General features: G+C 38.6%; 2 protein-coding genes and 1 pseudogene across 7 annotated transcripts in view; all 3 read left to right on the top strand.

The window, feature by feature from the left end:
• Positions 1–27,532, top strand: part of BEX3 (brain expressed X-linked 3) — a 130,145-nt gene extending 102,613 nt beyond the window's left edge. The window contains exons 1-3 of one of the 2 annotated variants that reach the window (XM_036016594.1): positions 26,006–26,161; positions 26,481–26,558; positions 26,920–27,532. In XM_036016594.1, the coding sequence (XP_035872487.1) occupies positions 26,946–27,284 (339 nt within the window). In that variant the 5' untranslated portion in view covers positions 26,006–26,161; positions 26,481–26,558; positions 26,920–26,945 and the 3' untranslated portion in view covers positions 27,285–27,532. Of the gene's footprint in view, positions 1–26,005; positions 26,162–26,480; positions 26,559–26,919 lie in introns of those variants that run through there. The other variant, XM_036016595.1, reaches the window with a different exon arrangement.
• On the top strand, positions 961–1,921 carry LOC114504878 (annotated as a pseudogene).
• On the top strand, positions 13,924–15,619 carry TCEAL9 (transcription elongation factor A like 9). Of its 5 annotated transcripts, none has more exons than XM_036016597.1 (3): positions 13,924–14,038; positions 14,511–14,581; positions 14,970–15,619. In XM_036016597.1, exon 3 carries the CDS (start codon positions 15,057–15,059, stop codon positions 15,369–15,371), a length of 315 nt encoding a protein of 104 aa, XP_035872490.1. In that variant the 5' UTR covers positions 13,924–14,038; positions 14,511–14,581; positions 14,970–15,056; the 3' UTR covers positions 15,372–15,619. The 5 variants fall into 5 exon arrangements, with proteins under 5 accessions (XP_035872490.1, XP_035872489.1, XP_035872492.1 ...); XM_036016596.1 differs by having other exon boundaries at positions 14,967–15,619; XM_036016599.1 differs by having other exon boundaries at positions 13,931–14,038; positions 14,519–14,581.
• Positions 27,533–27,906: the final 374 nt, after the last annotated feature.

Here is a 27,906-nt window from a genome sequence, read left to right as displayed (position 1 = left end):
ATTTTTAGTGCAATAAAGATATGATTGTCCTATATTTGTTAGATATTTTATTTTTTCTGCACTTTCAAAGTTTTATCTCAAATTTTTATGATTATTATAAATTAAGACATCCTATTGAGGATGAAATTTAAATATATAAATGCAACACAGAAAAAAAGCCTTTATATTGGATATTCATTTCAAATATATCATATGGAAATAGTTAAGCATGCATTCATTCAAATTTCTAGTATGATATAGAAATTCAGGAAAACACAGTAACTTGACATTGGATATAACATGACTGGTGATAGGGCTTGGGGACAGGGAAAAATGGAAGGATGATAATTAAAATCAAATGCTGAATAAAAAATATTACAAAATGGCATTAAAACACAGCTGACACCCTGATGGATTTGGGTTTTGCAGTGAGTTAACTAAATATGCTCACATCAGTTATTTCATTCATATAACAAAAAATTTTACAGAGATAAAGTGTCAACTTCACTTATCCTGTTAGAGTAGAATTTTACTATATTCTCATATTTTAAATACACAAAAATAAATATATGTATGCTGTGACAGAAATGTTCTGCCACAGGTGTTAACTTTCAATTTGCCTTTTTTCTTAACAATATATATTGAACACTTTTTCATGTGAGTAAATATAACTTCCACATCATTATTTTTTTCATCACTGCATAGTATTGCATTGTATGATCAAACTTTTCTTAAACCAACTCCCTTTTAGGAATACTTAGGGATTTTCCTCCTTCTCCCCCCAATCTATTACCACAGTTACTACAATGAATATATTTGGTTTGGGAGTGTTTCTGTATGATAAGTCACTAAAAGAGGAAATGGGCTGTCGCCTGAGTGCCCAGGCACGTTGGCAGTAGCAGGGACATTTTCTGACTCCTGGTCACTTGTCCCACCTGCTCTCCCACACTGTCACGGGGCCAGTGCTATTCCCACCCCAGGATGCAGAATGTGATAAATACAGTTAAGGAAAAGGCACTGGAAGTGGCTGAGTACCTGACCCTAGTCCTCAAGGGATCAAAGTTTAAGGAAACAGGTGTTATCACCCCAGAAGGGTTTGTGGGGGTTGGAAATCATTTAGTTCACCACTGTCCGACATGGCAATGGTCTCCAGGGTAAGAACTGAAAATGAAGGCATACTTTCCCACAGGCAAACAATTTTTGGTCACAAAAAATTTACCATGCTACAAGTGGTGCAAATAGATGGAATATTCAAATGAGTTGGAAGCTATCATTGAAGAAGATGATGATGGAGGATGGATGGATAGTTATCATAACACAGGTATTACAAGAAAAATCAAAGCAGTTAAGGATATCATGCTAGAAAGCAAGGACAGTATAAAACTCCAAGATCACACAGCATTATGTGAGGAGAAGGAAGAGGAAGATGAAGGAGAAGCTGCAGATATGGAAGAACATGAATAGAGTGGATTGTTGGAAACAGATGAGGATACCCAAGACACAAGGAAAATAACAGAAGCTTATAAAACTAAAGCTGATGCTAGAGGTGAAGATGCTATTTTGCAAACCAAAACTTATGGCCTTTACATTACTTATAATAAATATTACAGACACCATGACTATGGTTGTTTGGCTGTTATGAGCAATGGCAGTCTTTAAAAGTTGAGCACATATATGAAGCTATCAGTCAAGATCATGAGAAAAGTGACATGGAAAGTAACCCTCATCTCCCATCACCTCCTATGTGTTCAATTCACCCGTGCAGGTATGCTCAAGGGATGAAGAAATCACTGAGACTGCTGCAGAAGGAAAGGGAGAACTTGGTATTTATATGTATCTTCTAATTTTCTTGAAATTTGTAAAAGCTGTCATTCCAACAATAGAATATGACTACACAAGACTCCACAATGGAACAAAGAGAGCACACAATCTATCTACCTAATTACTGATTCTGATTTGTAAAGAATTAACCCATAGATGTGACTATTGACCATATTGACCAAGATGTACAATTTGTCTAATAAAGGAATTTATATGTTTATGCATTAAAAAGGAGGAATTGATGTGTCCAAAATCACATATATTTTAAAGTTTGATATTGCCAAAATGACTTCCAAAAATGTAATATTTTATTCTATTTTTGCATTTTTCTTGACATTTGTTTATTATTATTATTGAGGTATAATTCACACATACTATGTTAGTTTCACATATAAAACAATGATTCATATTTGTATAAATTGTGAAATGATCACCAACACTAAGTGTAGTCAACATCTATCAAGTACTTTATGTTCTCAAAGAGCATGTGAATGAATGCTTGTTTATCTATACCCTCACAAACTCTGAGCATAATCAATATTTTTAATCTTTTCTAATTATGTAGGTGAAAAATTAACTCTCACTTCTATCCTCAATAGATATTATTTTAATGTTTTGTGAAAAATCAATGATATGATTGTTACATAATTTATTTAACTTATTCCTTATTGTAAGACTTTTAAGTTTCTTCTTAATTATTCCTATTATAAAGAATTGTGTTCAATATCCTAATAGTCATTTTCCATTTGTAAATGATACATATCATTAGTTCAATTCAAATAGCTTTAACAGAATTATAAGTTTGTGTTTTTTATCCTGTAGCAAAATTATCCAGGAGAATCCTCAGTTTATGAGAATGTGTACCCACATGCGTGAAAGTGTATATGTTTATGTACATGCTTAGGTGCATATCTGCAAATTCCTAGAACAATTGTTTCTTTCCTTCTCCTTCATTGCTACTTTTCATTTGTGACTTCTCTTTGTATATTCAGGTCCAAGTCAAAGGAGTGATACTAGGAATTCAGGTCTATGAACTTTTTTGTAGTAAATCATTACAACTGCCATTAAGTATTTTTCTAGTATGTATACCTAAGAATGCATTTAAAGACTCAAAAAGAATGCATATTTCAAGTATTTAGCAATTAGCTAGTACTATCCAGAAAGGTTGATTGATTCTCTTTTGTGTGTGTGTTCCTTTTTTTTTTTTTTTGGTATATATTTTTTACTAATGTTAGGATACAATTCTCTCCATTTTCCCATCACCACTTACCACTACCCTACCCACCACTACCTCCCACCCTTAGTCCTAACCCCTTTTGGCATTGTTAATGGGTCCTTTGTACATGTTCGTTTACAACCCGTTCCCTTCTTTTCCACATTATTTCCTTCCCCACTCCCTTCTAGATTCTGTCAGTTTGTTCTTTATTTCAATGTCTCTGGTTATATTTTGCTTGTTTGTTTGTTTTGTTAATTAGGTTCCACTTATAGGTGAGATCATATGGTATTTGTATTTCACTGCCTGGCTTATATAACTTAGCATAATGCTCTCCAGTTCCATCCATGGTGTCACAAAAGGTAGGAGCTCTGTGAGTTCTTTATATATTTTAGAGATCAAACCTTTGTCCCAGATATCAGTGGCAAATATATTTTCCCATACAGTTGATTCCCTTTTCCTTTTGCTAATGTTTTCTTTAGCCAAGCAGAAGCACTTTTTTGTTGTTAAAATCTCATTTGATAATTCTTTCCTTTATGTCCCTTGACCTAGGGGACATATTGGTGAAAATATTGCTGCTTGGAATATCTGAGATCTCCCTGCCTATGTTCTCCTCTAGGACTTTTATGGTATCATGACTTATATTTAAGTCCTTTATTCATTCTGAGTTTATTTTTGTGTATGGTGTAAGTTGGTGATCGAGTTTCATTTTTTTGCATCTAGCAGTCCAGCTGTCCCAACACATTTATTTGAAGTGGCTACTTTTACTCCATTTTATGCCTCTGCCCCCTTTGTGGAATATCAATTGACCATAGAGACGTGGGTTTATTTCTGGGCTCTCTATTCTGTTCCATTGATCTATGTGTTTGTTCTTATGCCAGTACCAGACTGTTTTGATTACTGTGCCTTGTAATATAGTTTGATGTCAGGTATGGTGATACCACCTACTTTGCTCTTCTTTCTCAAAATTGCTGTAGCTATTCAGGATTGTTTATGGTTCCATATACATTTTTGAATTGTTTGTTCTATATCTGTGAATTATGCCATTGGTATTTTAATAGGGCTTTCATTGAATCTATAAATTGCTTTGGGTAATAGGGACATTTTGATATGTTATTTCTTCCAATCCATGAGTATGGTATATGCTTCCATTTGTTTGTGCCTTCCTTAATTTTTTTCTTCAGTGTTGTGTAGTTTTCTGAGTACAGGTCTCTCACCTCCTTGGATAGGTTTATTCCTAGGCACCTTATTTTTCTTGTTACTATATCACATTGGATTTTTTTCCTGATTTCTGATTCTTATATTTCCTTGCTGGTGTACGAAAATGCCTTCGATTTCTGAATATTGACTTTGTATCCTGTTGTTTTGCCAAATACACTTATTAGGTCAAGTACTTTTTTGGTGGAGTCTGTAGGATTTTCTATGTATGCCAGCATGTCATCTGCAAACAATGACAGTGTTACTTCCTCTTTTCCAATTTGTAGGCCATTTATTTCTTCTTCTTGTCTGATTGCTGTGGCTAGGACTTCCAATACTATGTTGAATGGAACCAGTGAAAGCAGGCATTTTGTCTTTTTCCTGGTCTTAGTGGTAAAGTTTTTAGTTTTTGGCCATTGACTATGATGGAGTGTTTAGATTTTTCATATATGGCCTTTATTATGTTGAGGAATGCTCCCTCGATTCCCACTTTGCTGAGCATTTTTATCATGAATAAGTGCTGTACATTATCAAATGATTTTCCATATATATTGATACAATTGTGTGATTTTGGGGGTTTTTTTTGTTTATGTGATGTATTACATTTATTGATTTGCAAATATTATACCATCCTTGAGATGAATCCCACTTCATCATGGTGTATGATCTTTTAAATGTATTCCTGGCTTTGGTTTGCCAGTACTTTGTTGAGGATTTTAGCATCTGTGTTCATCAGCAATATTGGCCTGTAGTTTCCTTTCTTTGTAGTGTCTTTGTCTGGTTTGGGGATTAGGATGATGCTGGCTTCAAAAAAGTTTGGGAGTCTTCCCTATTCTTGGATGTTTTGAAATAGTATAAGAAGGATAAGGGTTAAATCTTCCTTAAATGTTTTGTAAAATTCTCCTGTGAAACTGTCTGGTCCAGGGCTTTTGTGTGACTGGAAATTTTTGATTACTGCTTCAATTTCATCAGCTGTTATTGGTCTCTTTAGGTTTTCTGCTTCTTGTTCATTCAGTTTTGAAAATTATATTTTTCTAGGTGTTTGTCCATTTCACCTACATTTTCAAATTTCTTGGCATGTAGTTCTTCACAGTAATTTCTTACAATCCTTTTTATGTGTGTGGTATCAGTTGTAATCTCTCTTTCATTTCTGATTTTGTTTATTTGGGTTCTCTCTCTCTCTCTCTCTCTCTCTCTCTCTCTCTCTCTCTCTCTGAAGAGTCTTTTTAAAGACTTCTCCATTTTGTTTATCTTTTCAAAGAACCAGTTCCTGGATTTATTGATCCTCAGATTTGTTCTTTTAGTCTCTACGTCATTCAATTCTGCTCTAATCTTGGTAATTTCCTTCCTTTTGCTTCCTCTGGGCTGTCTTTTTTGTTTTTCCTCCAGTTCTGTAGATGTAAAGTTAGGTTATTTATTTGAATTGTTTCTGTCTTTTCTAAGTAGGCCTGTATTGCTATGAACTTCCCTCTCAGGACTGCCTTCACTGTGTCCCATTAGTTTCAGACTGTTGTGTGTTCATAATCATTTGTGTCCAGCATTTTTTTTTACTTCTTCCTTGATCTCACTCTTGACCCATTCATTGCTTAATAGCATGCTATTCAATCTCCATGAATCTGAGTGTTTTTGAGCTTTTTTCCTTGAGGTTGGTTTGTAGTTTCAGGCCCTTGTTGTCCAAGTAGATGCTTGATATGATTTCAATATTCTTTATTTTGTTGAGGCTTGTTTTGTGTCCTATCATGTGCCCTATCTTTGAAAATATTCCATGCACATTAGAAAAGAATGTGCATTTTGCTTCTTTAGGATGAAAGTTTCTACATATATCAGTGAAGTCCATTTGATCTAGGATATTGTTCAATGCCACAATATCTTTGTTGATATTTTCTTTGGAAGATCTATGCATTTTTGACAGTGGGGTGTTAAAATCTCCTAGTATAAGTGTGCTGCTGCCTATTCTTTCTGGAAGTCCTTCAAGAGTTTATTTATATATTTCAGTGCTTCTGTGTTGGGTGAATATATGTTTATAATGTTTATGTCTTCTTGATGGATTCTTCCCTTGAGTATTATGAAGTGACCTTCTGGGACTCTTTTTTTTTTAAGATTTTATTTATTTATTTTTTTAGGGAGGGAAGGGAGGGAGATAGACAGAGAGAGAGAGAGAAACATCAATGTGCGGTTGCTGGGGGTTATGGCCTGCAACCCAGGAATGTACCCTGGCTGGGAATTGAACCTGGGACACTTTGATTCCCAGCCCGTGCTCAATCCACTGAGCTACGCCAGCCAGGTGGGACTCTTTTTATGGCTCTTTTTTTGAAGTCTATTTTGTCTGATATGAGTATTGCTACCCTGGCTTTTTTTTTTTTCCTGTCTGTTTGCTTGGAATATTTTTTTCCAACCCTTCAATTTCTGTCTGTGTAGGTCTTTTGTTCTGAGGTGTGTCTCTTGTAGGCAGCATATGTGTGGGTCATTTTTCTTGTTCATTCAGTTACCCTTTATCTTTTGTTTATAGCATTTAATCCATTTATTTTTGAAGTTATTATAGATAGATACTTATCCATTGCCATTTTACTTCCTTTCTACCTGTGTTCCTCTCTCTCATATGGTTTTTCTTCTTTTTCTTAAAGCAGTCCCTTTAGCATATCTTTCAATGCTGGGTTGGTGGAAGTGCATTCTGTTACCCTTCTTTTGTCTGGAAAACTCCCTATTTTGCCTTCCATTTTAGTTGAGAGTCTTAATTGAAATCTGAATAGGCTAGTCATTTTTACAGGCCTTTCTTTTTCATTTCTTGGAATATTTCTTGCCATTCCCTTCTGGCTTGTAATGTGCTGTGGAGAAGTCAGCTGCTAAACTTATTGGAAATCCCTTTTCTATTACTTCCTGTTTCTCCTTTCCTGCCTTTAGCATTCTCTCTTTGTTTTCAAATTTTGCCATTTCAATTATGATGTGTCTTGGAGTGGGCCTCTTTGGGTTCCTCTTGATTGGGACTCTCTGTGTTTCCTCGATTAGTATGACTTTCATTCTCATCAAATTAGGGAAGTTTTCCATCATTACATTTTCATACAGGTTTTCTATTCCTTGCTCCTCTCCTCCTTCTGGTATCCCTATTATATGGATATTATTATGTTTCATGTTGTCCTGCATTTCCCTTAACCCCTCTTCATTCTTTTTCAGTCTTTTTTCCTTTTCTTGCTCTTTTGGGGAATTTTTTTCTACCTTGTCCTCCAGCTCACTGATTCAATCTTCTGCTTCATTAATCCTGCTTTCGAGTCCTTCCACTGTGTTCTTTAATTCAGAAATTGTATTCATCATTTCCTCTTGGCCCTTGTTCATTGTTTCTATGTTCTTTTTTATGCTGATATAGTTTTCAGTAGTTCCCTGTAGTTTCCCTGTAGGTTTTGGTAATTCACACCGAGTTGACTGAGCTTCCCTATAACAACTGTTTTGAACTCGATATCTGATAGTTGATTTGCCTCTATTTCATTTAGCATTCTTTCTGAGGATTCCTCCTTTCTTTTGATTTGGGTGTGTTTTATTTTTTTTGTTGTTTTGTTTTGTTTTTGTCTTCACATTATTTCTGGGACCCTTGCAGTTTGCTTCTGCTTCTTAAATTGATCTGTTTTTACTTTCTGACTTTGTGGTGTGAACTTCTATGGTACGAGACCTGGAGGTTCAGTGGTGTAGTCTCCTTGATCATTTGAACTTGATGCTCTTGGGATGCCCTTCATGACTTTTATGTTGGTTTTATGGATGTATTTGGGATTTGATTGTTCTTCGGTCTTCCTTTGGTGGTTATTTACATCCAGTTGGTTGACTGTGGGTCACTTCACTGACTATGTTTTGTGGCCTGTTGTGCACATGCTGCTAGAACAAGACTACCAAGCCCAAGAAACAAACCCATACCTGCAAATATAACTCCCCACCACAATCCCACTATCAATAGCAAATGCACCAGTATTAATATAAGGGTGTAATGAGACTAAGACTATTATAAGAAAGGAGAGTGGATACGAGATGACTTACTGAAAAAGAAATGATTTTGAGAGGGTAGAGGAAGGAATACTAATTAGAGTTTGGTTTTGTAGCAGTAGAAAGAGAGAAGGTAAAATTTACCTCTTGAATTAAAAAGGGAATGAAGAATGTGGAGTGGAGTACGAGAAAGGAAGTGCATAAATTTTGGTTTAAACAGAAATTTTAATAATATAAAATAAAATAAAGTGAGAAAAAGAAATAAAAAGGAGGTAAAATAGCAAATAATAAAAATATAGGATCCAAATTGAAGAGAAAGATCTACCACAGTACTATCTACAACAAATGAGCTAAAATTAATGTAGGTGGTATGGGAATAAGAGGGGAAAATGTAAGAAAAGTCTAAGAGATGTTTAGAGGAATGGGAAGTGATTTTGAAATAATATAGGGAGAAGGAATACCAAGAGTGAGGAACAAAAACCAGACTAAGAGAGAGAAAAATTAAAATTTGGGTTGTACAGAAAAAGAAAAAAAGATTAAAAGGAGGATAAAGAAAAAATAAAAGGGAAAGATGAAAGAGAACTAGAAGAAAGACAAAAAAGGAAAAGAAAAAATAGGCAAAGATGGCAAAATTAAAAGTTGAAGTGGAAAAAAGAGTAGGAGAGGGGACTGGTAAAATTTGATATTTGAAATAGTCTTAGTGAAGCTCTAGATATAATATTGAAAAAATAATGCAATCAGAACTACCCTATCCACAACCAACTAGCAAAGATTGTTAAAGGTATAGAGAGAGTGTGGTTGTTTTAAGAGCTGGGCAAATGGATGTGAAATGATCCTTGATAAGAAAATTTGTTTTGAGTGTCTGGACAGGAGAGAAATAGTAAGAGTGTGGAATGCAAACAAGTTGTAGCATGAGAGAAAACAAAATTTGAAATGAAATAATGCAAAGAAAAAGGAAAGTAAAATGGGCCAAGAGAAGGGAGGGAAAATATATGAATTGAAATACGCTACAGTATAACATCTTGTGACTTAGTATGTACAAACTTGCTGATCAAGAAATGAATGTTAAAAAGCTATGCAGGAGGTGAAATATTACAAATCATGGAGAAGACCACAGTGGATTTTGTTTCGGTAGCCTCTTGTATTTACCACATTTTTCTTTCTGGATTGGCCTCTGGTGATATCAGATGTTGACCCTGTCTGAACTTAGGCAGCCTGTTGGATACTTCCAGGGATCTGCTTTCCCTGGCTGTCTCCTCCTGTTGTTAATCTACTCACTCTGCACTCAGCAGTCAGGTTTAAGCACCATAGGGTGGGTCAAATCCCTCCTGAGTTGGGGGCTATTATTTCCCCTCAGGCTGCTGCTGCCCAAAGGGGAGTGGTCTGCTTAAGCAGGATGGTTGCTGCCTTATGGGGGTTGGCTCAGCACCAAGATCCAGGCAGCTACCCTCAGTTCTCTTTCCAAGGCCTCTGTCCCCAGTGTCTCCTCAAGTCTCTCTAGTCCACTCTGCCGCTGGCTTTGGCAGTGATCTACTGTCTCTGGTTCTCTCCTTTGGTTTTTATTCTAGTCACTAGCACTCAGCAGTCAGGCTTAAGTACCAAAGGGCCAGGACAGAGACTTTCCTGGTGTCAGGGCTACTGTTTCCCCTCAGGCTGCTACTGCACAGAGGGGAGTGGTCTGCCTGAGCCCAAAGGCTGCTACTGTCTAGGGGATTACTCAGCACCAGGGTCCCAGCAGCTACTCTCTCAATTCTCTCCCCAAGGCTTCCATCCCTAGTCTCTCCTCAGGCATCTCCAGCCCACTCTGTCCCTGCCTTTGCCAGAGCCCAGGGTAAGTGGCTGAAAATGAAAATTTGTATGTTGGCCCTTTAAACAGCCCTTGCATCTCCAGCAGTCTGTCTCTGGCAGAGAGCAACCCTACCACTTTACACTGCCGGTTGTTATCTGTGTACATTTTGGGACTGTCACTCTAGACTGGGTATCCTAGCTTAGGGTTTAGGCCCCGTTCTTCTCAGAGGGATCTAACCAGTGCTTAATTATCTCTCTGATATTGCTGTCCATGGGCACTCAGGCAGCCCTCTCGAATCTCTAACACAATCCTTGTCAGACAGGTAGTGCCAAAGCTGGTTCTTCAGTCTGTCCAAAGTTATATGACTTCTCTCTGGCTATTGCTTAGTTGTTTGTTCCAGGTGGTTTCACCACAATTGAGTTGTAATTCCAGATTGGCCCTGGGAGGTGGTCAGTGTGACTTCCATTCACTCCTCTGCCATCTTCCCTCTGTAGGTTGACTGAATCTTGTTTCATGACTTGTGAATAAGTCATGACTTTCTCAAATCCTTGGGGATAGCACAGAACATGTCCAAAAATGTTTGCATCAAGTGTGTTTTTAGATGGCAGCCATCGTCAATAGACTTAAGCACCCCTAAGAAGGAGCAAGTGAACTTTTACCCAGCAAAGCAGCACAAAACAGGACAGGGTAATGGTAAGGACACAGGGCCTAGATTCAGTCAAACTGGTCTCCTCTTTTCTTCCCACCCCCCCTCTACATCCTACCCACACTCTGATGTCCAGGTCAAGGTCTTTTTCCTCCTTGAGGTTGTCTTGGGCTAATTAGCTAACTGGCTGTCTTTTCTGAGATCCTACTGGCTTGGAAGTCCACCCTTTCCTCTAGTCCTTTCTCCAAATGGTTTCATGTTATGGAGTCCTGCCTTTGAAGTTATATCTTCTATTCCATCCATAGAGCCAATTCTCAGGAGGATAGGCCTGGAGAAGAGGCACAAGCAGGCCTTGGATTTGGGTTCCACACCCCTTGCGCAGGATATTCTAGGGTATTAGGTATCTAGAGTATGGTTTAGAAGGAAAGAAGTGAAGGCTCCAAGAAGGCACATCTTGCCCCACTGACTCTTCACTATTGAAGGAAGAGAGCCTCGAGAGGAGGGCCAGATACTCACCCTCTAAAAGCGGGGCCTCAGGTGGAGGCCTTTTCTGCTCAGATCTAAGGAGATAATGTCTTTAGACATAGTGCTTAACTTCTCTGTTTAATTTCTTCGTATACAAAATGGAAATGAAAATACCTTTTTTTCAGTTGTTATTAGGAGCATAAAATGAGATAATGGCTGTGAAACACCTTTCACTTTTCAGATATTCTAAAGATTTCTGGAACCATTTCCATCAAGCTGGAGAAAAATAGCTTCCATTCAGGATGTTTCAATCTTCTTAAACACAATATATCCAAATGTTTTACCCATTGCATGCTTCTCTCTAAGGTTTTCAGAGCTTGCCAGTGATATATTTTAGAGATGCAAGGACAATAGCTTACTAAGGTCACTCAGTTAGTTTATAACGAGTGAAATGCTCTGCCTCTCTGACTCCATCTTGTTCAAGCCGGGTTTGTTCCCATGATTGATAGCTTCTTGTATATAGATATGCTAAGCATTGGAGACATTCTGCTTGAGTTTTGAGGTTTAAAAAAAAAGAGACTATTGCCAGAGGGTGACTCTCCCCAAGGAGATAAGGAAAGTATGTATTGTTTATCAAAGACTTACAGAAACCTTGTGACTTGGACCCACATCAGCTAGGGTCAACAGACTACACACAATCTTCCTTGGAGCTCTGCTGACACCCAGATTGCTGTGGTCATCAATCACCTTTTGGCCTCTCACTTCCCCTTCCACTGACATAAAAGAAGCCTTAAATCTGTACTTTAGGATGGATTTAAGGATTAGGTCTCCCATTTTCTCAGTTGGAGAGTTTTTGATTAATAAACCTTCCTTACTCCAAACTCTGATGTTTTGAGTTTGGGCCTTTTGAAGCATTGGACATACAGACCTTGGACCAGTAACACATTCTAGGTCTGGCACTGGGCCTAACATCTCATGTCCCTCCCTCAAAATGTTCTCTCCAGCAGACCCAATTATATTTTGGGTTTTCTGGTGCTCAAATACACTTGCTTCTGAGAAGATAGAATAATGTGACCAAAGAGCAAGTGAAATAAAATGAGATGCAGTGAGGGTTTTAATTCTTTCTTCTAATCCAGTGAGGTCTTTATTCTGCCTCACAAAAGGTCATCAAAATTTATAGAAAACAAAAATACATATTTATGTATCCTTGTTATTTTTCAATTGGTATCTCTGAGAGCTATGCAATTTTTATTGGCAAAGTTACAACTTTTACCAAAGATTGAACTGAGGTTGAAAGATAATCAATATCTGTTGAAGACTTTATATAAGTGAAGTGCTTCTTGTCAAATGTTATCATTTAGAATTCCCAATAGTCAATTATATGAAGTGTATGTTATTATTCCCTTCTTACAGATGAAGAAACAATTGAGGAGTCTGCAGCCATGCGGCTTCTTGGCAAATACCACTACCAGGGCTCTGGAATCAAACATTATTTTTCCCCATTTTGAATTCTTTTCCCCAAATGAAATCCTAACAATGATAATAATTGCTTGTACTTTTAAAGCCCTTACTATATGCCAGCCAATAGTTTCAAGACTGCACATGCATTAACTCATTTTTTAATATTTGAAACCTGTTTATTAGTCTCATTGATTTCTACCAATAAAAGAGCCCAAGCACCCAAAGTAGCAAAATGATTTGGCTAGGCAATACAGGAACATGTGTCTGCTGTCACCAATCCCATCATTTGCAAGTGTGATAAAAATACTGAATTCCAAAAGATAGAGCTTAAGAGAATGTGTCCTTTGATAAAGTTTACAAGTATGGATTCTTTCCCTTAAATGTCATAAGTTGATTTGTTCCTGAGTATGCTTTAGTGAGCTTTTCTCCAAGTTTCTTGATTCCTGCTAACACCAAGATCAAAACTTCAAGTCCCCACATTATGTGACCCTTTCCAAGTAAGTAGGAATACCCTTCTATTGTTGTTTCTCTGGTGAGCCTGATTCTGAAAATGTAGTCTGGGTGGCTTGAGGTTTTATTCTGAGATGACCATAGCGTCTTCTTTTTAAATATATTTTTTTTATTTTTTCAATTACTGTAGGGATTCAATATTATATTAGTTTAAGGTGTACATCATACTGGTTATATATGTATGTAACTTACAAAGTTAGCCCCCCCCCCCATAAGTCTAGTACCCACTTGGCACCACACATGGTTATTACAATATTATTGACTATATTCCCTTATGTTACACTTTATGTTCCTTGACTATTTTGTAACTGCCAATTTGTACTAGTTAACTAAAGTAATTTTATCTTTGCCTTTCCTGACTAAAAGAGATGTGTGTGTATGTGTGTATATTGTGTGTGTGTGTGTGTGTATATAGTGTGTGTGTATGTGTGTGTTTTAAGAACAAAGTAAAAACTAGAATAAAAAAATCTCATTCCTGTCCCAGGATTTTTATTTTTACAACCCAATGCCAAACCTACACACCCTCACAACAGCAACAACCAAGGACCGGATTGCAGATGAAATGGAGGCTGGGGGTGGGGCGACAGCTGTAGGAATTCTTAATGCTAGCAGCAGAAGGCAGGAAGAGAATTCTGGAAAGAAGTAGAAAAGTTTAGTAGCTCCAGAAAAAGATGCAGCCCCTCCTTGTAACCAGAGAAAGGCAAATGAAAAATTTCCCCTTGGGATACTCAAAAACAAAAAAAGCCTGACAGGATCTACAAGGGGGAGGGACCCAGAGCAGGCTTACTTGTGTCGCGCTTTTGGTGAGAGTGGAAATTAGGGACCTGAGCTCACTGGTGACGTACATCTCACATGATCAAGAGTCGACGTGTACAAAAGTCCTGCTAGTCTGCTTCTTGTTCCTGCCTGGGTACCAGCTTCCTTCTGTAGCTCGATGGCCGATGCCTGAGGCCAGGGAAGGCAAAGGAGTCAATTGGCCAGAATTTTGCAGGTTGGTGTCAAAATATCCAGGGTGGGGGTGGCCTAGGGCAGGGACCTGGTCCAATCACCTCTCCACCTCCCACCTCCACGTCTGCAGGAAATTATGACCTTTTGGAAATGGGGGCACTAAGGGTCTGGGGAGAAAGACAGGGAGATGTGTGGTAATTTTAAAATAATCATCCTCTGCCTTCCCAGACCACATACCCAACACCCACCCTTTCCCCAACCCCTGCTTCAGTCTTAACGATAGTTCAGAAATAACCTGCTTTTCCTACTACCTATCTGATGGGAAATTCAAGCTCACTTACACTGTGGAGAGGGGAATAACTGGGGGGAACAGAGGTGAGAAAGTTTCCATAACCAAAACCTTAATGAGGGAAAAAGTGCGTGTTGCTGGTCACCAAGCATTTGCTCCACCTCCACTCCTCCACTCCCTCCTCCCTCTCCCATTCCTTCCCCTCCCGCTTCCCATTTGTCCGCAGATCTGCAGATATGTTGTCCACTATACTACACAACCACTAGAAAAGACAAGAAACTGACCGGATCAGTACTGGTAGGTGAGGGTAATATAAAGAAGCCTAGGGTGGAGGTGGGCGAGTAAGGGCGAGACTGAGGTGTGGGCCCCACTCTTCCTCACCTCCCCAGCCCTGCTTTCAGACTACTCTGTTCTTGGAGGGTCTTGTGTTATGTCCTGTGCAGTAAGTGGTTGAGGAGGGCCTTGGAAATGGCTGGAGGGAGTAGCAACAGAGAGGTGAGGCGATGGGAAATGCAGGTAAGAGGGGCGGGCTCAGGGAAGCCCTGGTTGCTGAATGAGTCTCCTGGGTGGAAGATATTGGATGATAGCTCATAAACAAACAGAAAAAGTAAATACTGAGATCTCTGCCCAGAGCACGGGCCCAGTCACCAAGCTTTTGACCTACTATCTCCTTGCTTCCTAGAAGCAATTATATTCAAAGAAAAATAAGCAGGAGAAAAAGAAGGGAAGAGAAAAAAGAAAAGAGGAAAGGAAGGAAGAGGACAGGCACAAGATGAAACCCTGTCAAAAAATTGAAGGAAAACCAGAAAATGAAAGTGAACCAAAGCCTGAGGAAGAGCCAAAATCTGAGGAAAAGCCAGAGGAGGAGGAAGAGCCAAAGGAGGAGGAAAAAACAGAAGGAACACTTAGAGAAAAGCTGATTCAGTCTCTCCAGGAATTTAAAGAAGATATACACAATAGGCATTTAAGCAAGGATGATATGGTTAGAGAAGTAAATGAATTAGATGAGATAAGGAGAGTAAGAAACAAACTCACAGTGATGCGTTGGAAGATTAATCGAAACCACCCTTACCCCTATTTAATGTAAGCTACCTTGATTTTTATTTTTTTCTAATATTAACATTGCCATATAGCTTTCTTTGGATTTGCATTTTCCTGATAAACCTTTGTTCATTTTTCTACTTTTAAGGTGTTGCTATAATAGTGGTTTTTAGATTCTTCTCTTGCTTCTACATCTCATTGTTTATCATATTTTGAACAAATCTTTAAGTGTCTGCATTTTAATAGGAGAGAGAGCTTTACTCGTTTGTACAAAAAGAGGTTCCTGACAGGATACAAAATGAAAAAAAAATGTTACTAAGGAATATGTGAATATCATATTTTTAAAAGGAAAGGGTACATTTGTATGTGAAATATATGCACAGAAAAACATGTGAGGGATAAAAGACAGAAATGTATGTTAAGTGGCAAGATTATGAGTGTTTTTTAAAATTCTGCTTACTTGTATTTTTCCTTATTCTTAGAATGTATGTGCATTGTTAAAATAATAAAAGTTTTATAACAAAAATAAATAATCACTAGCACTTATCAATTTATTTCTAGAGGCACTGGGATGTTTTATATCTGTTGATAGGATACCTGTGAAATAGAGAAAATAATGATCTCTAAGGGGCCTTGTGAGGACCAAATATGGTAATCACTAAGCTTTATCTGACAGGTTTTTTAACCCATCTGCCCCTGCAGGATCCCAACTCCCAAAAGATTTGTTTCAACTATTTGGGAAGGTAGAGAAAGTCCTCACCTATGCTTAAGAACAAATCCAGGCCAACTGTTAGAGTTGTACCACTTTTATGTTCCTCTCCTGCTGTACCTGCCTAACTGCCCATCCTCCCCACCTTGATACTACCATATATATTGGCTATTACTGCCCTTTCATCCAGGTTCTGTACTTTTCAGGCCTCTACTGCTGATGATACTTTGGGATTCTCAAGTAGTGAAACACAATACATTTATTCAGTAGGCTGAACCAGACTGACCTCTGCAGATGTGGAAGAATGCCTATCTTTTCAATTTAGACAGACATGCAGGACCACTTGGGTCATGATATAGATACCTTGACACCTGGGATTTTAATCATGGACCCCTTCTTGCCCATCAAAGTCAGACATAATGGGTCTGTTTGGGGTTTGGACCAGATGAGAAGTCTGAGTAACAGACATTATGCTTTCTCTGAGTCTAAATATTATGGTTTTATCTTCTTGACTCTTATTTCCTTAAGGTGAATGATATCTTCCAGAAAACTGGTGGCAAGCCCACTTCACCAGTTCAACATGTACCCTTAGATATGTGTAAATTGTAAAGGAATATTAAAGTCAGATTTGGAGATATTCCCATCCTTATTTGGAAACATGAAAGTACTATGTAGAATGGTATAACTATATCTATATCTTAATCTGCATATCTATATATGTATCTGGCTCACAGTTGTGTTATTTTCTTTTTCCTCCGTGATGCTTTTTTGAGGGGCAATTCATGTCTCCAGAGTGTTCTTCAAATTTGCAACAGCCTGATGGTTGCTGCTCTGGCTGCATTCCAGCTGGAGTGAAATGAGGGTCCAGGGGCTCACTGTGGCAGTTTTTCAGACAGGATGAACCCATCCTGTCTATAAATGTCTGAAGACATTTTTTCATTGCTTTTAGAGAGAGAGAGGAAGAGAGACAGACAAACAGATTGTTGATCTAACTCACAAACTAGATGTGTGACCTGACCAGGAATTGAACCCATGACCTTTTGGTGTATTCCAACCAACTAAGCCACACTGGCCAGGGCTACAAATATTAAATTGTAATATCCTTGTATTTATTTGAATGTGTATTAGCGAACACTCTCTGTGTAAGGCAAATGATGATAGTTTAGAGTTAGGGTAGTATTGTAAATTTTCTTTTTCAAAAAAGTATTCATATTAAATAAGTGAGTGACTTTGAAGACAATAATAAAGTAGAACACAATATTAATAGCATAGGTGGTATACCAATATGGCAAAAATCATCCTGGTTGGAAACATTGCCTTAGCATAATTCATTTAGGGATAATATCTGGAAACATCTGTCAAAAACTGTGCAGTCTAAGGTTTTACCCTACATATACTTTAACAGGTTAACTGCTACTGGTTAATAGATAATGGCAGAAGACACTAGAATGCCAGTCAGAGACAAAGGACATTATTACTCATGGCAAAAGTACTAGCTAGTGTTTCATACTAGTTTGTATCACTTATCCATGGTCTGCAGGTTCCACAGTAACACAGGGCCCATTATAGATGCATGCACATACAGTGCATTATGTTGCAGAAAGAAACCCTGAGTTTGGAGAATTCACCACTTTTTTAGTAAACAGAAGCAAGTTTGTTCTTTGTCCAGTGAAAAACATTACCTCATCCCTCAAGTTGCTTGTTGAAAACAACTGTGAGAAACGGCTTACCTGTATAAAGAGATACCAGGGTTTACCCCTTGGTGCACTTAATTATAACATGCACGGATACTCAGGACCCAAGGCAAATTGCCTCTGGCAATAAGTCTCTCTGTGCAATAAACCTTAATGTGAATGGCAAACATTTCTTAATATTACAAATTTTGACTTCCAGTTCCAAGTTAAATAAAGCAAATAATTCATTACACTGTAGAGTGTAGGGCATGTGTAACTCTCTCCAGTTTTTACTTAAATACATAGGATTTTGAATGAATCCTAAATAACTGAATGAAAACATCAACCAAAAGTAAATAGTCTATGAAGAACTTGAAAGTTACAGAAACACATAGCTACCCTGATGCATAAAATAAAAGAAGTAGAGGAACAATACCAATGAATTTACCATGATGCTAAAGACAGGAGTAATCTTATGCAAAATTTTGCACAATAAACTGACAGGAAAGTGTGTGCGTTTGAAAATAAGCCCAGATCCCCTATATCACTGCTCCTTCTACAGAATGAAAAAACAAAAGCTAAGAGAAAAGCTGGTCTGTTCCTTCTGCAAGAAAAGTTCAAGGTTAGGGTAAAGTTTGAGGAGGATCACTCACAGGTAACAGTATCCAAAAGCAGATAGATACGTATCTGATATTCTGACAACAGCATTTTGCAAAAGCCTTAGCAAAAACAGTTGCATCATTTGATGGATAATTTGGTTGGATATGGAGCATATTTTTGTGTACTTATTGGCCATTTTTATGTCTTTCTTTGAGAAATGTCTATTCAAATATTTTTCCTGAATCTTCTTTAATATTTTTGGTATAGTGTGAGTTAAGAATCTGCTTAAAGGAATGAGTTAGATCCATATGTACAATATGTTTACCATGTGTCAATAAAGGAAAAATGAAGGACAGGAGGTACAGTGCAATATATACACACCCATGCATACACATACCTACAAATAACATGAAGCCTTTTAGCTCACTAAGAGAAAGAATCACATTTTCTTAAGTGGCATTTTGATATCTTACTTTGATATCCAGGCCTCCTGCTATCTGATTAAGAAATAACTATTTTTTTAAATTTTTATCCTAATGGATAATTCTATTACCCTTGCATTGTAACTGTATGAATAGATTTTTGGACTTCTTACCTTCTATAAACTCAGTTCTTTTTAAGATCTTATGTCACTAACCTACTATTTAATAGAAAAGGAAAGTGAAGCATTGAGAACTTGTCTTGTCTAAGGCCAACAATTTATTAAATGGAATGCTTGCCTAAGGTCAAAGCCCTTGCTCTTAATCTCTACTCTGCAACAGTTGGTGTTTAATAAGTAGTATCAACAACAAAAACACTGTTGTGCTGAATGAATTCCCACCACCTCCTCAAAGCTCATGCTCTTTCAAGTCCTGGTCTTTGTTCCCACATTTATCCACACCTGAAACATTCTCTCAACCACTCTTTGCACACTCAGCCTGAATAACTCCTTATCATACCCATAATAGATGTTAATTCTTTTTAAGAAATTTATTCTATTATTTTTAATATTCTAAGTGTTTATTTTTATTGGATTTATTAGGATGACATTGGTTAATAAAATTATATGGGTTTCAGGTGTACAATTCTATGATACATCATCTATATATTGTATTGTGTGTTCACCACTCCAAGTCAAGTCTCCTTCCATCACCATTTATCCCCCCTATACTCTCTTCTGCCCCCCAACCCCCTTTCCCTCTGGTAATTGCCATACTGTTGTCTGTGTCTATGAGGGTTTTTTTTTTTTTTTTTGCTTAATCACTTCACATTTTTCACCGAGCCCTGCACTCACTCTCCCCTCTGAATGCTGTCATTCTGTTCTCCATCTATAGTCTGTTTCTATTTCGTTTGTTACTTTGTTTTGTTCATTAGATTCCACATATGAATGAAATCATATGGTACTTGTCTTCCTCTGACTGGCTTATATCACTTAGCATAATGCCGTCCAGGTCCATCCATGCTGTCACGAAGTAAGATTTTCTTCTTTTTTTAAGGCCAAGTAGTATTCCATTGTGTAAATGTACCACAGCTTTTTCATCTTCTCATCTACTGATGGACACTTGGGATACTTCCAAATCTTGGTTATTGTAAATAATGCTGCAATGAACATAGGGGTGCATGTATTTTTTGAATTAGTGTTTCAGGTTTCTTTTTTATTGTTTTTCAGTTACAGTTGTCCTGTCTTTTGCCCCATTGCTCTCCACTATCCCACCCCCCCACTCCAACAGTCAAATCCCCCATTGCCCATGCCCACGAGTCCTCTATTTATATTCCTTAACTTGACACTTACTCTTCTTTCCTCTGTTATCCCCCTTTCCCATCCCCTCTGGTCACTGTCAGTTTGTTCTTTATTTCCAAGTCTCTGGTGCTCATTTGCTCATTTGTTTGTTTTGTTGATTAGGTTTCACTTATAGGTGAGATCATAGAATATTTGTCTTTCACCTCCTGGCTTATTCCACTTAGCATAATGCTCGTCAGTTCCATCCATCAATCTGCCTAAAGTTTTGTCAATATTGTTGATTTTTTCAAAGAACCAACTTTGGTTTCACTAATTTTCTCTAATCTCTTTCCATTATGTATTTCACTAATTTCTGCTCTTACTATTATTTCCTTCTTTCCATTTTCTTTATGGTTAGTTTACTTTTCACTCAGTATCTTAGGTGAAAAGTTAGGATATTGAGTTAAGATCTTTCATCTTTTTCAGTACAGGCATTTACAGGTATTAACTTTCCCTCTTAGTGTAAGTTTAGCTTGATCCCATAAGTTGTGCTTCAACCTAACAAAGGTCTATCCCATAAATTTTGGTATGCTATATGTTGTGTTTCATTTTCATTCACTTCAAAGTATATTCTGATTTCCATTTTAATTTTTTTCTTTGATGCATTGTCTATTTGTTTTACTTAATTTCCTAATATTAGTGAGGTTCTTATTTTTTTCTATTATTGATATGAATTTTTAGTCCTTTGTTGTCAGAGAACATATATTATTTCTAATCCTTTATTTTTAAAAAGATTGTACTTTATTTATTTTTAGAGAGAGAGGAAGGGAAGGAGAAAGAGAGGGAGAGAAAGGGGGTGTGGTTGCCTCTCAAATACCCCCTACTGGGGACCTGGCCCTCAACCAAGGCATGTGCCCTGACTGAGAATTGAACTGGTGACCCTTTGGTTCACAGGCTGGCACTCAATCCACTGAGCCACACTAGCTAGGGCCATACATCTTCTTGAATAGGTATTTCTTCACTTGATGTATGCCCTTAAGACCATTTCCAGAGGCTTTAAATTTTTTAAAATATAATTTTTACCTATGTCACTGGAGATCAGATCCACAAAGCTCTTCCCTCTGTCTACCAGAAATTAATTTCCTAGACATTACTTTTTCCTGGAAGACTTCACTGACAACTGAATTAAGTCTTCTTACTCAGTGCTCCAGGTGCCCCTTGGTACTTACCACATGCTCCTTCTGGTTTCCTTCCATTAAACCATGAGCTCTATAAGAATATGAAGGCTGTATCTGCTTTGTTCTCCTTATATCTCTAGGGCCCTTCCTGGCACATAGTAGATGCTCAATAAATTACCATTGAACTCAAAGTGTATTTCTTATAATTTTATTAAGTGGAAAGAGTTATATCTTGGGACTCAAAGCTCCTAAATATGGTACTGAGATTGAGATGTGGGAAGGGCAGGCAAGGCCTAGCACAGAAAAAATGGGCTCAGACAATAAATGGATAAAATAATTAATAAAATATATATTGGGGCATTTATTAATTGAGTAGATGTTAAGAACATGGACTTAGGAAAAAGAACAAATGTGTTTGAATTCCTACTCTACCACTTCTTTTTTTTTTCTCAGCCTCACTGTCCTGAAATTCTCTGGTGTGTAAAATGAGGAATAATCTTAGCATCCACTTCAAAGAATTTGGAGAAGGATAAAATGCAATAATGAATATACATATACAACAATGCCTGTCACATATCTGCATTTATTAACTGCTATTTTGCTTTATTTTCATCTCCATTTATGTTTAAGAAAACTAGAATAAGTCTGTACATTCTATCTCATAATCTGAATTTAAAAGAAAAATAATTAATGACTTTTCCTTCTACTTGCAAAAAGAACACATTTTCCTTGGATAAGTTGGAAGACAGAGATAATCACCACCTGAGGAATAGCATCAGAAATGCATCTTTAATTTTAAAGATGAAGACAACTAAATGGGAGTGGATGAGGGAGGAACAGGGTCACCAAGTCACCAGGTATAGGTTTCTAAGTGTAAAATGTAGCACAAGATACTGTTATGCTGCTAATGCCTGAGTCTGAGATTCATCATAGCAAATGTAGTTCCTGATTCAGGAGATGTAGTAGGAATGTAAAGGAGGAAGAAGGAAGAGAGAAAGGGAAAAGATGTGTGTGTGTGTGTGTGTGTGTGTGTGTTTATTTGTGTGTGTATGAGGGAGAATTTACTCTTTATTAGAGATAAATAAGAACCATCTGTACTACCAACACATAAAAATGGTCAGTTTTACTAGTCTTTAAAAATAATTTCTTGCATATTCTCATGTCTACATAATTTTTGTAGACTATTTGAAATATGTAAAAAGTGTAAATCAGAAGATTTATGATTTTGGCCTATCACTCATCACCACAAGAGACAAAAGAAATTATAAATAAAATGTTAGTGTATTTACTTTGATTTTACAGGCAATGTGTATAAACATACTCACACAAGGTAGGTAGAGATGGATGGATAGATGGATACACAGACAGACAGACAGACAGACAGGCAAGGTCTTAGTTCACAAAAAAAAATTATGGAGGCTGGGAATTTTCAGTGTGCTGCCTGCAAGTTGGACAGCCAGTAAAGCCAGTGGTATAGTTCAAAGGTCTAAGAGCTGGAGAGCGGTATGTAGATGGCAGTCTGAATTAGAAGTCCAGAAAACCAGGAACACCAAAACAGGAGAAGATCAACAACCCAGCTCAACCGGTCTGGTAGAAAGTGAATACAGTCTTCCTCTACCCTTCTGTTATATTCAGGCCATCAATGCATTGGATGGTGCCCATCATCTGAGAGCCATTTGCTTACTCAGTTCACCAATTCAAATGCTAAGCTTTTCCAGAAACACCCTCACAGATACATCCAGAAATGTTTAACTAGATATATGGGCATCCCATGGCCAACTGGACATAAAATTAACCATCACTCCCTCCTTTCCAGTGTTTACTCAGATGGTTTGAGTGTTTGGAGAGGAATGAAAACACACTCTTTACTTGACTACTTAGGGTAATATTGCTATTCCCACGTGATTAATCATCACTGTGGCTCAAGGTTGATTTCTATAGAGCCTTCTGATAAGGATTCACACCCATGCAGCTCCCTTAGATTTCAGTAGCATATTTGAAGATTGAGCCATATTTTACATTTCACTCCCAACTGATGAACCTCACATAGCATTCATGTGATTTATAGACCTCTTTGCCCTACTCTGTAACAGATTCTGGTGAGCCTGTATCTCAATAATTCCCCTCTCCCCAGCAACAATTCTAGAGCCTGTAGCCATGGTAGGATTTCTTTTTCATGCCTCCAGAATTGGGAATTTTGATAAGGAGTTAATTCTAGCTCTTTTTTTCACCTGGCCACACCACCACATCATTTCTGCAAAAATGTTCTTTTCAGGTTCCTATACCATCTAGGTAGCTCAAAATCCCAGTGATGAAGCAGATATCTAGCACAATAGTGAGAAATTACCATCTTGTAGATATTCCTAAACTTTATGTACAACGCTTTTAGGATATCACTCCCTTAGCTTTGGGGAAGGGAACCAATCAAGTATGACTATCTACCATAGTTACAGGAGATGAGGAGAGGGGAATAAGTTCCTTTTACAAACACTGTACTTCCCAAAATGTGAGCCCAGTCTCTCCTTCTCACTACTAGACTATTCTTGAATTATTTTTTAAGATTTGTTTATTTATTTGTTTTTAGACAGAGGGGAAAGGAGGGAGAAATAGAGGGAGAGAAACATCAATGTGTGGTTGTCTCTCACACACCCCTAGTAGGGACCTGGCCCACAAACCAGGCATGTGTCCTGATTGGGAATCAAAATGGCAACCCTTTGGTTCTCAGGCTGACACTCAATCCACTGAGCCACACCAGCCAGGGTATAACAACCAAGTTTTTATACAAGGTCTGTCCAGAAGGTCTCCAACCATGTAATATGAAAAATAGACATTTATGGATGAAGATACAAGATACAAGAAACATTCTACATATGACAATGATGCCTCGGTCCCCTTCAAAGTAGGCACCTTGAGACCTCACACAGTTCTCCCAATCACCATCACCTGCCCCGTCCTATTTTGTGAATCTCATTGATAGTCCAAAATCTCTTCCCTTTGAAAGGTGACTTTAGTTTTGGGAAAAGCCAGAAGTTGCAGGGTGCCAAATCTGGGCTGCAGGGGGCTGAGTCATCTGGGTGATTTGATGCTTCGCAAAAACCTCTGCATGAGATGTGACACATGAGTGGGTGCATTGTCTTGATGAAGCTGCCAGTCACCGGTTGCCCATAGCTGTGGACTTCTGAATTATCCAAATAGTTTCTGTGGCAGAATGTTCAATCTTAGGGTAAAATTTGATGCAGATTCATTGCTCTACTTACTCGATCATTTTGAATGCAACAACCACACAGTACACATGCTCACTCAACATTTTCTACTGCCCCCTCTGACTAGTACAGTGAAGTTGTCATTATTCACACATGTGCATTCCAGTCTACTCTCCTTGGCTGCTGGGTTACATGATGTCACACAAACCATTCTCATTATATTAACAATGGTTGGACTTTTTCTGTGCACACACACTACACACACACACACACACACACATTATATATCTCCAAAATCTCAAAATACAGATACACTAGGCATATACTCTTCTTTCATTTAATGTCCAAGCTAGTCTAGCTGGATAGTAGATTACATAGGAGTTTTGAGCCAAATCTAGAGGCAGTAAGCATTTGTCTGGCTTGTCTTGCTTTAGTGCATATATCTCTTTTGGTTCCTTTATTGCAAGCAACACTTACTAAATATTTTTTAAATAAGAGGCCATTTTGCTAAAGACATCTGTATTTTCTAGCTGTGATAATTTTTTAGCTATCTCAAGTTGAAGAAAGGAATATTTACACTTAAGTGAGTTTCTGTCTCAAGTTAGTTGCTTCACTTACCCCCTGCTTATTTTTAATATTTTTGAAACTTTCACATCAAAAGGCATATGGCTTTGGCACTGACTTCTGCATATTATGTACTTAACCTCTGACATCATTCTAAGGAGATACTTGTAGGGGTGGTTTGAAAGGTTTGGAAAGAAAAGAAGAAAATTAAAAGGCTCATTTTCTCCAAAGACTGTGGTATTAAAAACATCACATAAATTTATATAAAATACCCAAGATCTAGCAACAGGACTTCTTCCTGAAATATTTACTTTACAGATTATTTTGAAAACACCAGCTGTGTTCAGGAAGGTGCCTCCCTCCTTGCACAATGAAATTTTGAAACAAGCTAGCATATTTCAAAAGTGATTTGATGTTGTGTGGAGCCAGAGAAAATATTTTCTGTGTGGTACTGGTGAACCTAATCAAACAATGAGGCTATTTCATTCCGCAGGATGAAGCATATGTTTAAAAAATGAATTCTCATAATTTTTTAAGGTATGCTGAGTTTTTTAAAGGGAAATAAAGAAAAAAATTATTGGTAAGGATATATACAGCTCATGTTAACTTTTTGCCTCTGTGACAAGTCCTCTGCTACTTCCCCACCCTCGTCCTCATTCTAAATTTCCTAGAAGGTAATGAATTCAGGGAAGCAGTTGGGAAATGGTGGCTGTGCTTGTGCAGGGTGTGTACAGTGTGTGAGTGGAGGGAGAGGTTGGGGTCAGGGGTGAGGGGAAGTGGCCAATGAGAAGAGGAAATAGAAAACGCCAAAACCGAGGCCTTGGGCGGGAATGGGAGGGGTGGAGGGTGTTGCAGAACCTCTTAGGTAAACAGAGAAGGGCAAACTCCATTACCAGTAAGGTGATGCCACTTGTGGGCCCTCAGATTAGAGAGGACCAACATGAGTTACAGGGCGGTGCAAACTGGGGACCACAGCACAGTCCCGCGGAGGGGGTTGTATGTGACTGTGGATGAGGTGGGTGAGGGGGCGCGCGCTCCAGTGGCCAGGGAGTTGGGGGGGGGGGTGAGCTGGTTGATGACGCGGGGCCTCACGTGACCGGGAGCTGCAGAGCGTCGTAGCGTTCGGTGCAGTTGTCACTCCCTTCTGGGTACCAGCTCCCCGCTGTCCTGCGCACTGCGGCCTGGCGTCGGGCCCGTAAAAGCGGAGCAGGTAAGGGCCCTGGCCCCGCGCGGAGGCCAGGGCGGCAGCTGGCCGGGGATCAGTGCAGCAGTCCCTGCTAGCTTTCTCCACTCCCGGCATTCTTAGGGTAGTAAATAGTGACCCCTTGGGGTGCGGGTGCTGGGGCAGCAGGATCCTAGGGAGGGTAGCAGAGCGACTCAGCGATGGGAAATCATCCCCGAGCTCCTGTAGGAAAATGGTGAACCGAGAGAAAGAGGCCCGGGGAGGGTCAGGAAGGGGAGGGCGGTGGCGGGTGGGTGCGGAGCGCTCACCGCCAGCGGCTCGGCTTCCACCTCTCGGCCCTCTGTAGGTCTGCTGGTCCAAGTGTGGCTGCAGCGCACTCGTGGTGGGAATCAGGAAAAGGAGCAGACAGCAAGGATAGGCCCAGGTGGGTGCGGGAGACAGTGGGGGGGGGGGGGGCATTGTGCAGAGACTAGTCTGAGACGCCCTCCCAAGTCCTCCATTCCCCATTCCCCGTCCCCAGTCCTCCATTTCGTTTTTCTGCTGAGCTCTGGGAAAGAATCCTGGGAAGGGAAAAAAAAAATGGTGGGCTTTGGCGGAGGGACGGAAAAAGAGAGCTGGAGGGAGGGGCTGGAAATGGAGGCCCCCTAGAGGGCGCACAAATCTCCTAAGGTGGGAAAAAAGTGAAACTTAAAAAACCTTTCATATGGGGGAGGGGGTCTGAATCCTACTGGTCAGTGCACCCAGCATTCAGTCTGCCCTTGCCTTTGTCTTACTTGTGTTCAAAGGAAAACAAGGAGGAAAAAATATCATCATGGCAAATATGCACCACGAAAACGAAGAAATGGAGCAGCGCATGCAGAATGGAGAGGAAGACCGCCCTTTGGAAAGAGGCGAAGGCCACCAGCCTGCAGGAAATAATAGACGGGGACAGGCTCGCCGACTAGCCCCTAACTTCCAATGGGCCATACCCAATCGGCAGGTCAATGATGGCATGGGTGGAGATATAGATGATATGGAAATGTTCATGGAGGAGATGAGAGAAATCAGGAGAAAACTTAGGGAGCTGCAGTTAAGGAATTGTCTGCGTATCCTTATGGGGGAGCTCTCTAATCACCATGACCATCATGATGAATTTTGCCTTATGCCCTGATTCCTGTCATTTTCCATGAGATTAATACTGTGATTTCCACTGTTTTCTTTTTCCTTGCATTTCCTGGTATGCCTTTACTGATCTATTTGCTGTGAACCATATGTAATTTCCATGTGTCAAGTGGGTTCTGTGTTACCAACTTCTAGTTGGAGATTGCCTTGGCACACAGTCTTAAGTTTCTGTCAACAGTAGTTTCACCCATTTGCATGGAAAAATGTAAAGTTAATAAAGCAATGAAAAAGCAACCTATACATTTATTGTCTCATTAAAATATATATATATATATATACAGGGTGGGGCAAAAGTAGGTATACACTTGTGAGTACATGGAACACAATTTATTCTTATATTATTGATGATTGTATTATTTTCCATATGAACAACTGTAAACCTACTTTTGCCCCACCCTGTATATATGAGTACCATCCCCCAAAAATCTAAAATAAAATTCCCTAATATGTTAATAGGGGCACATTTCTCTGTGGTTGGATAATATGTGACTTTCTCCTATTTATTGAGTATTAGAAGTAATGAAAACAATTATTAAATGAGCCTGTGAATGTATTGGGTTGGCCAAAAAGTCTGTTTTTCTGTAAAATAAAAGGCACATATTTCATTTTTT

This window comes from Phyllostomus discolor, chromosome X (genome assembly GCF_004126475.2).
Source record: "Phyllostomus discolor isolate MPI-MPIP mPhyDis1 chromosome X, mPhyDis1.pri.v3, whole genome shotgun sequence".
Classification (NCBI taxonomy): Eukaryota; Metazoa; Chordata; class Mammalia; order Chiroptera; family Phyllostomidae; genus Phyllostomus; species Phyllostomus discolor.
The sequence above is the reverse complement of the archived record's forward strand: the minus strand, read 5'-3'. Positions and strand labels throughout refer to the sequence as shown.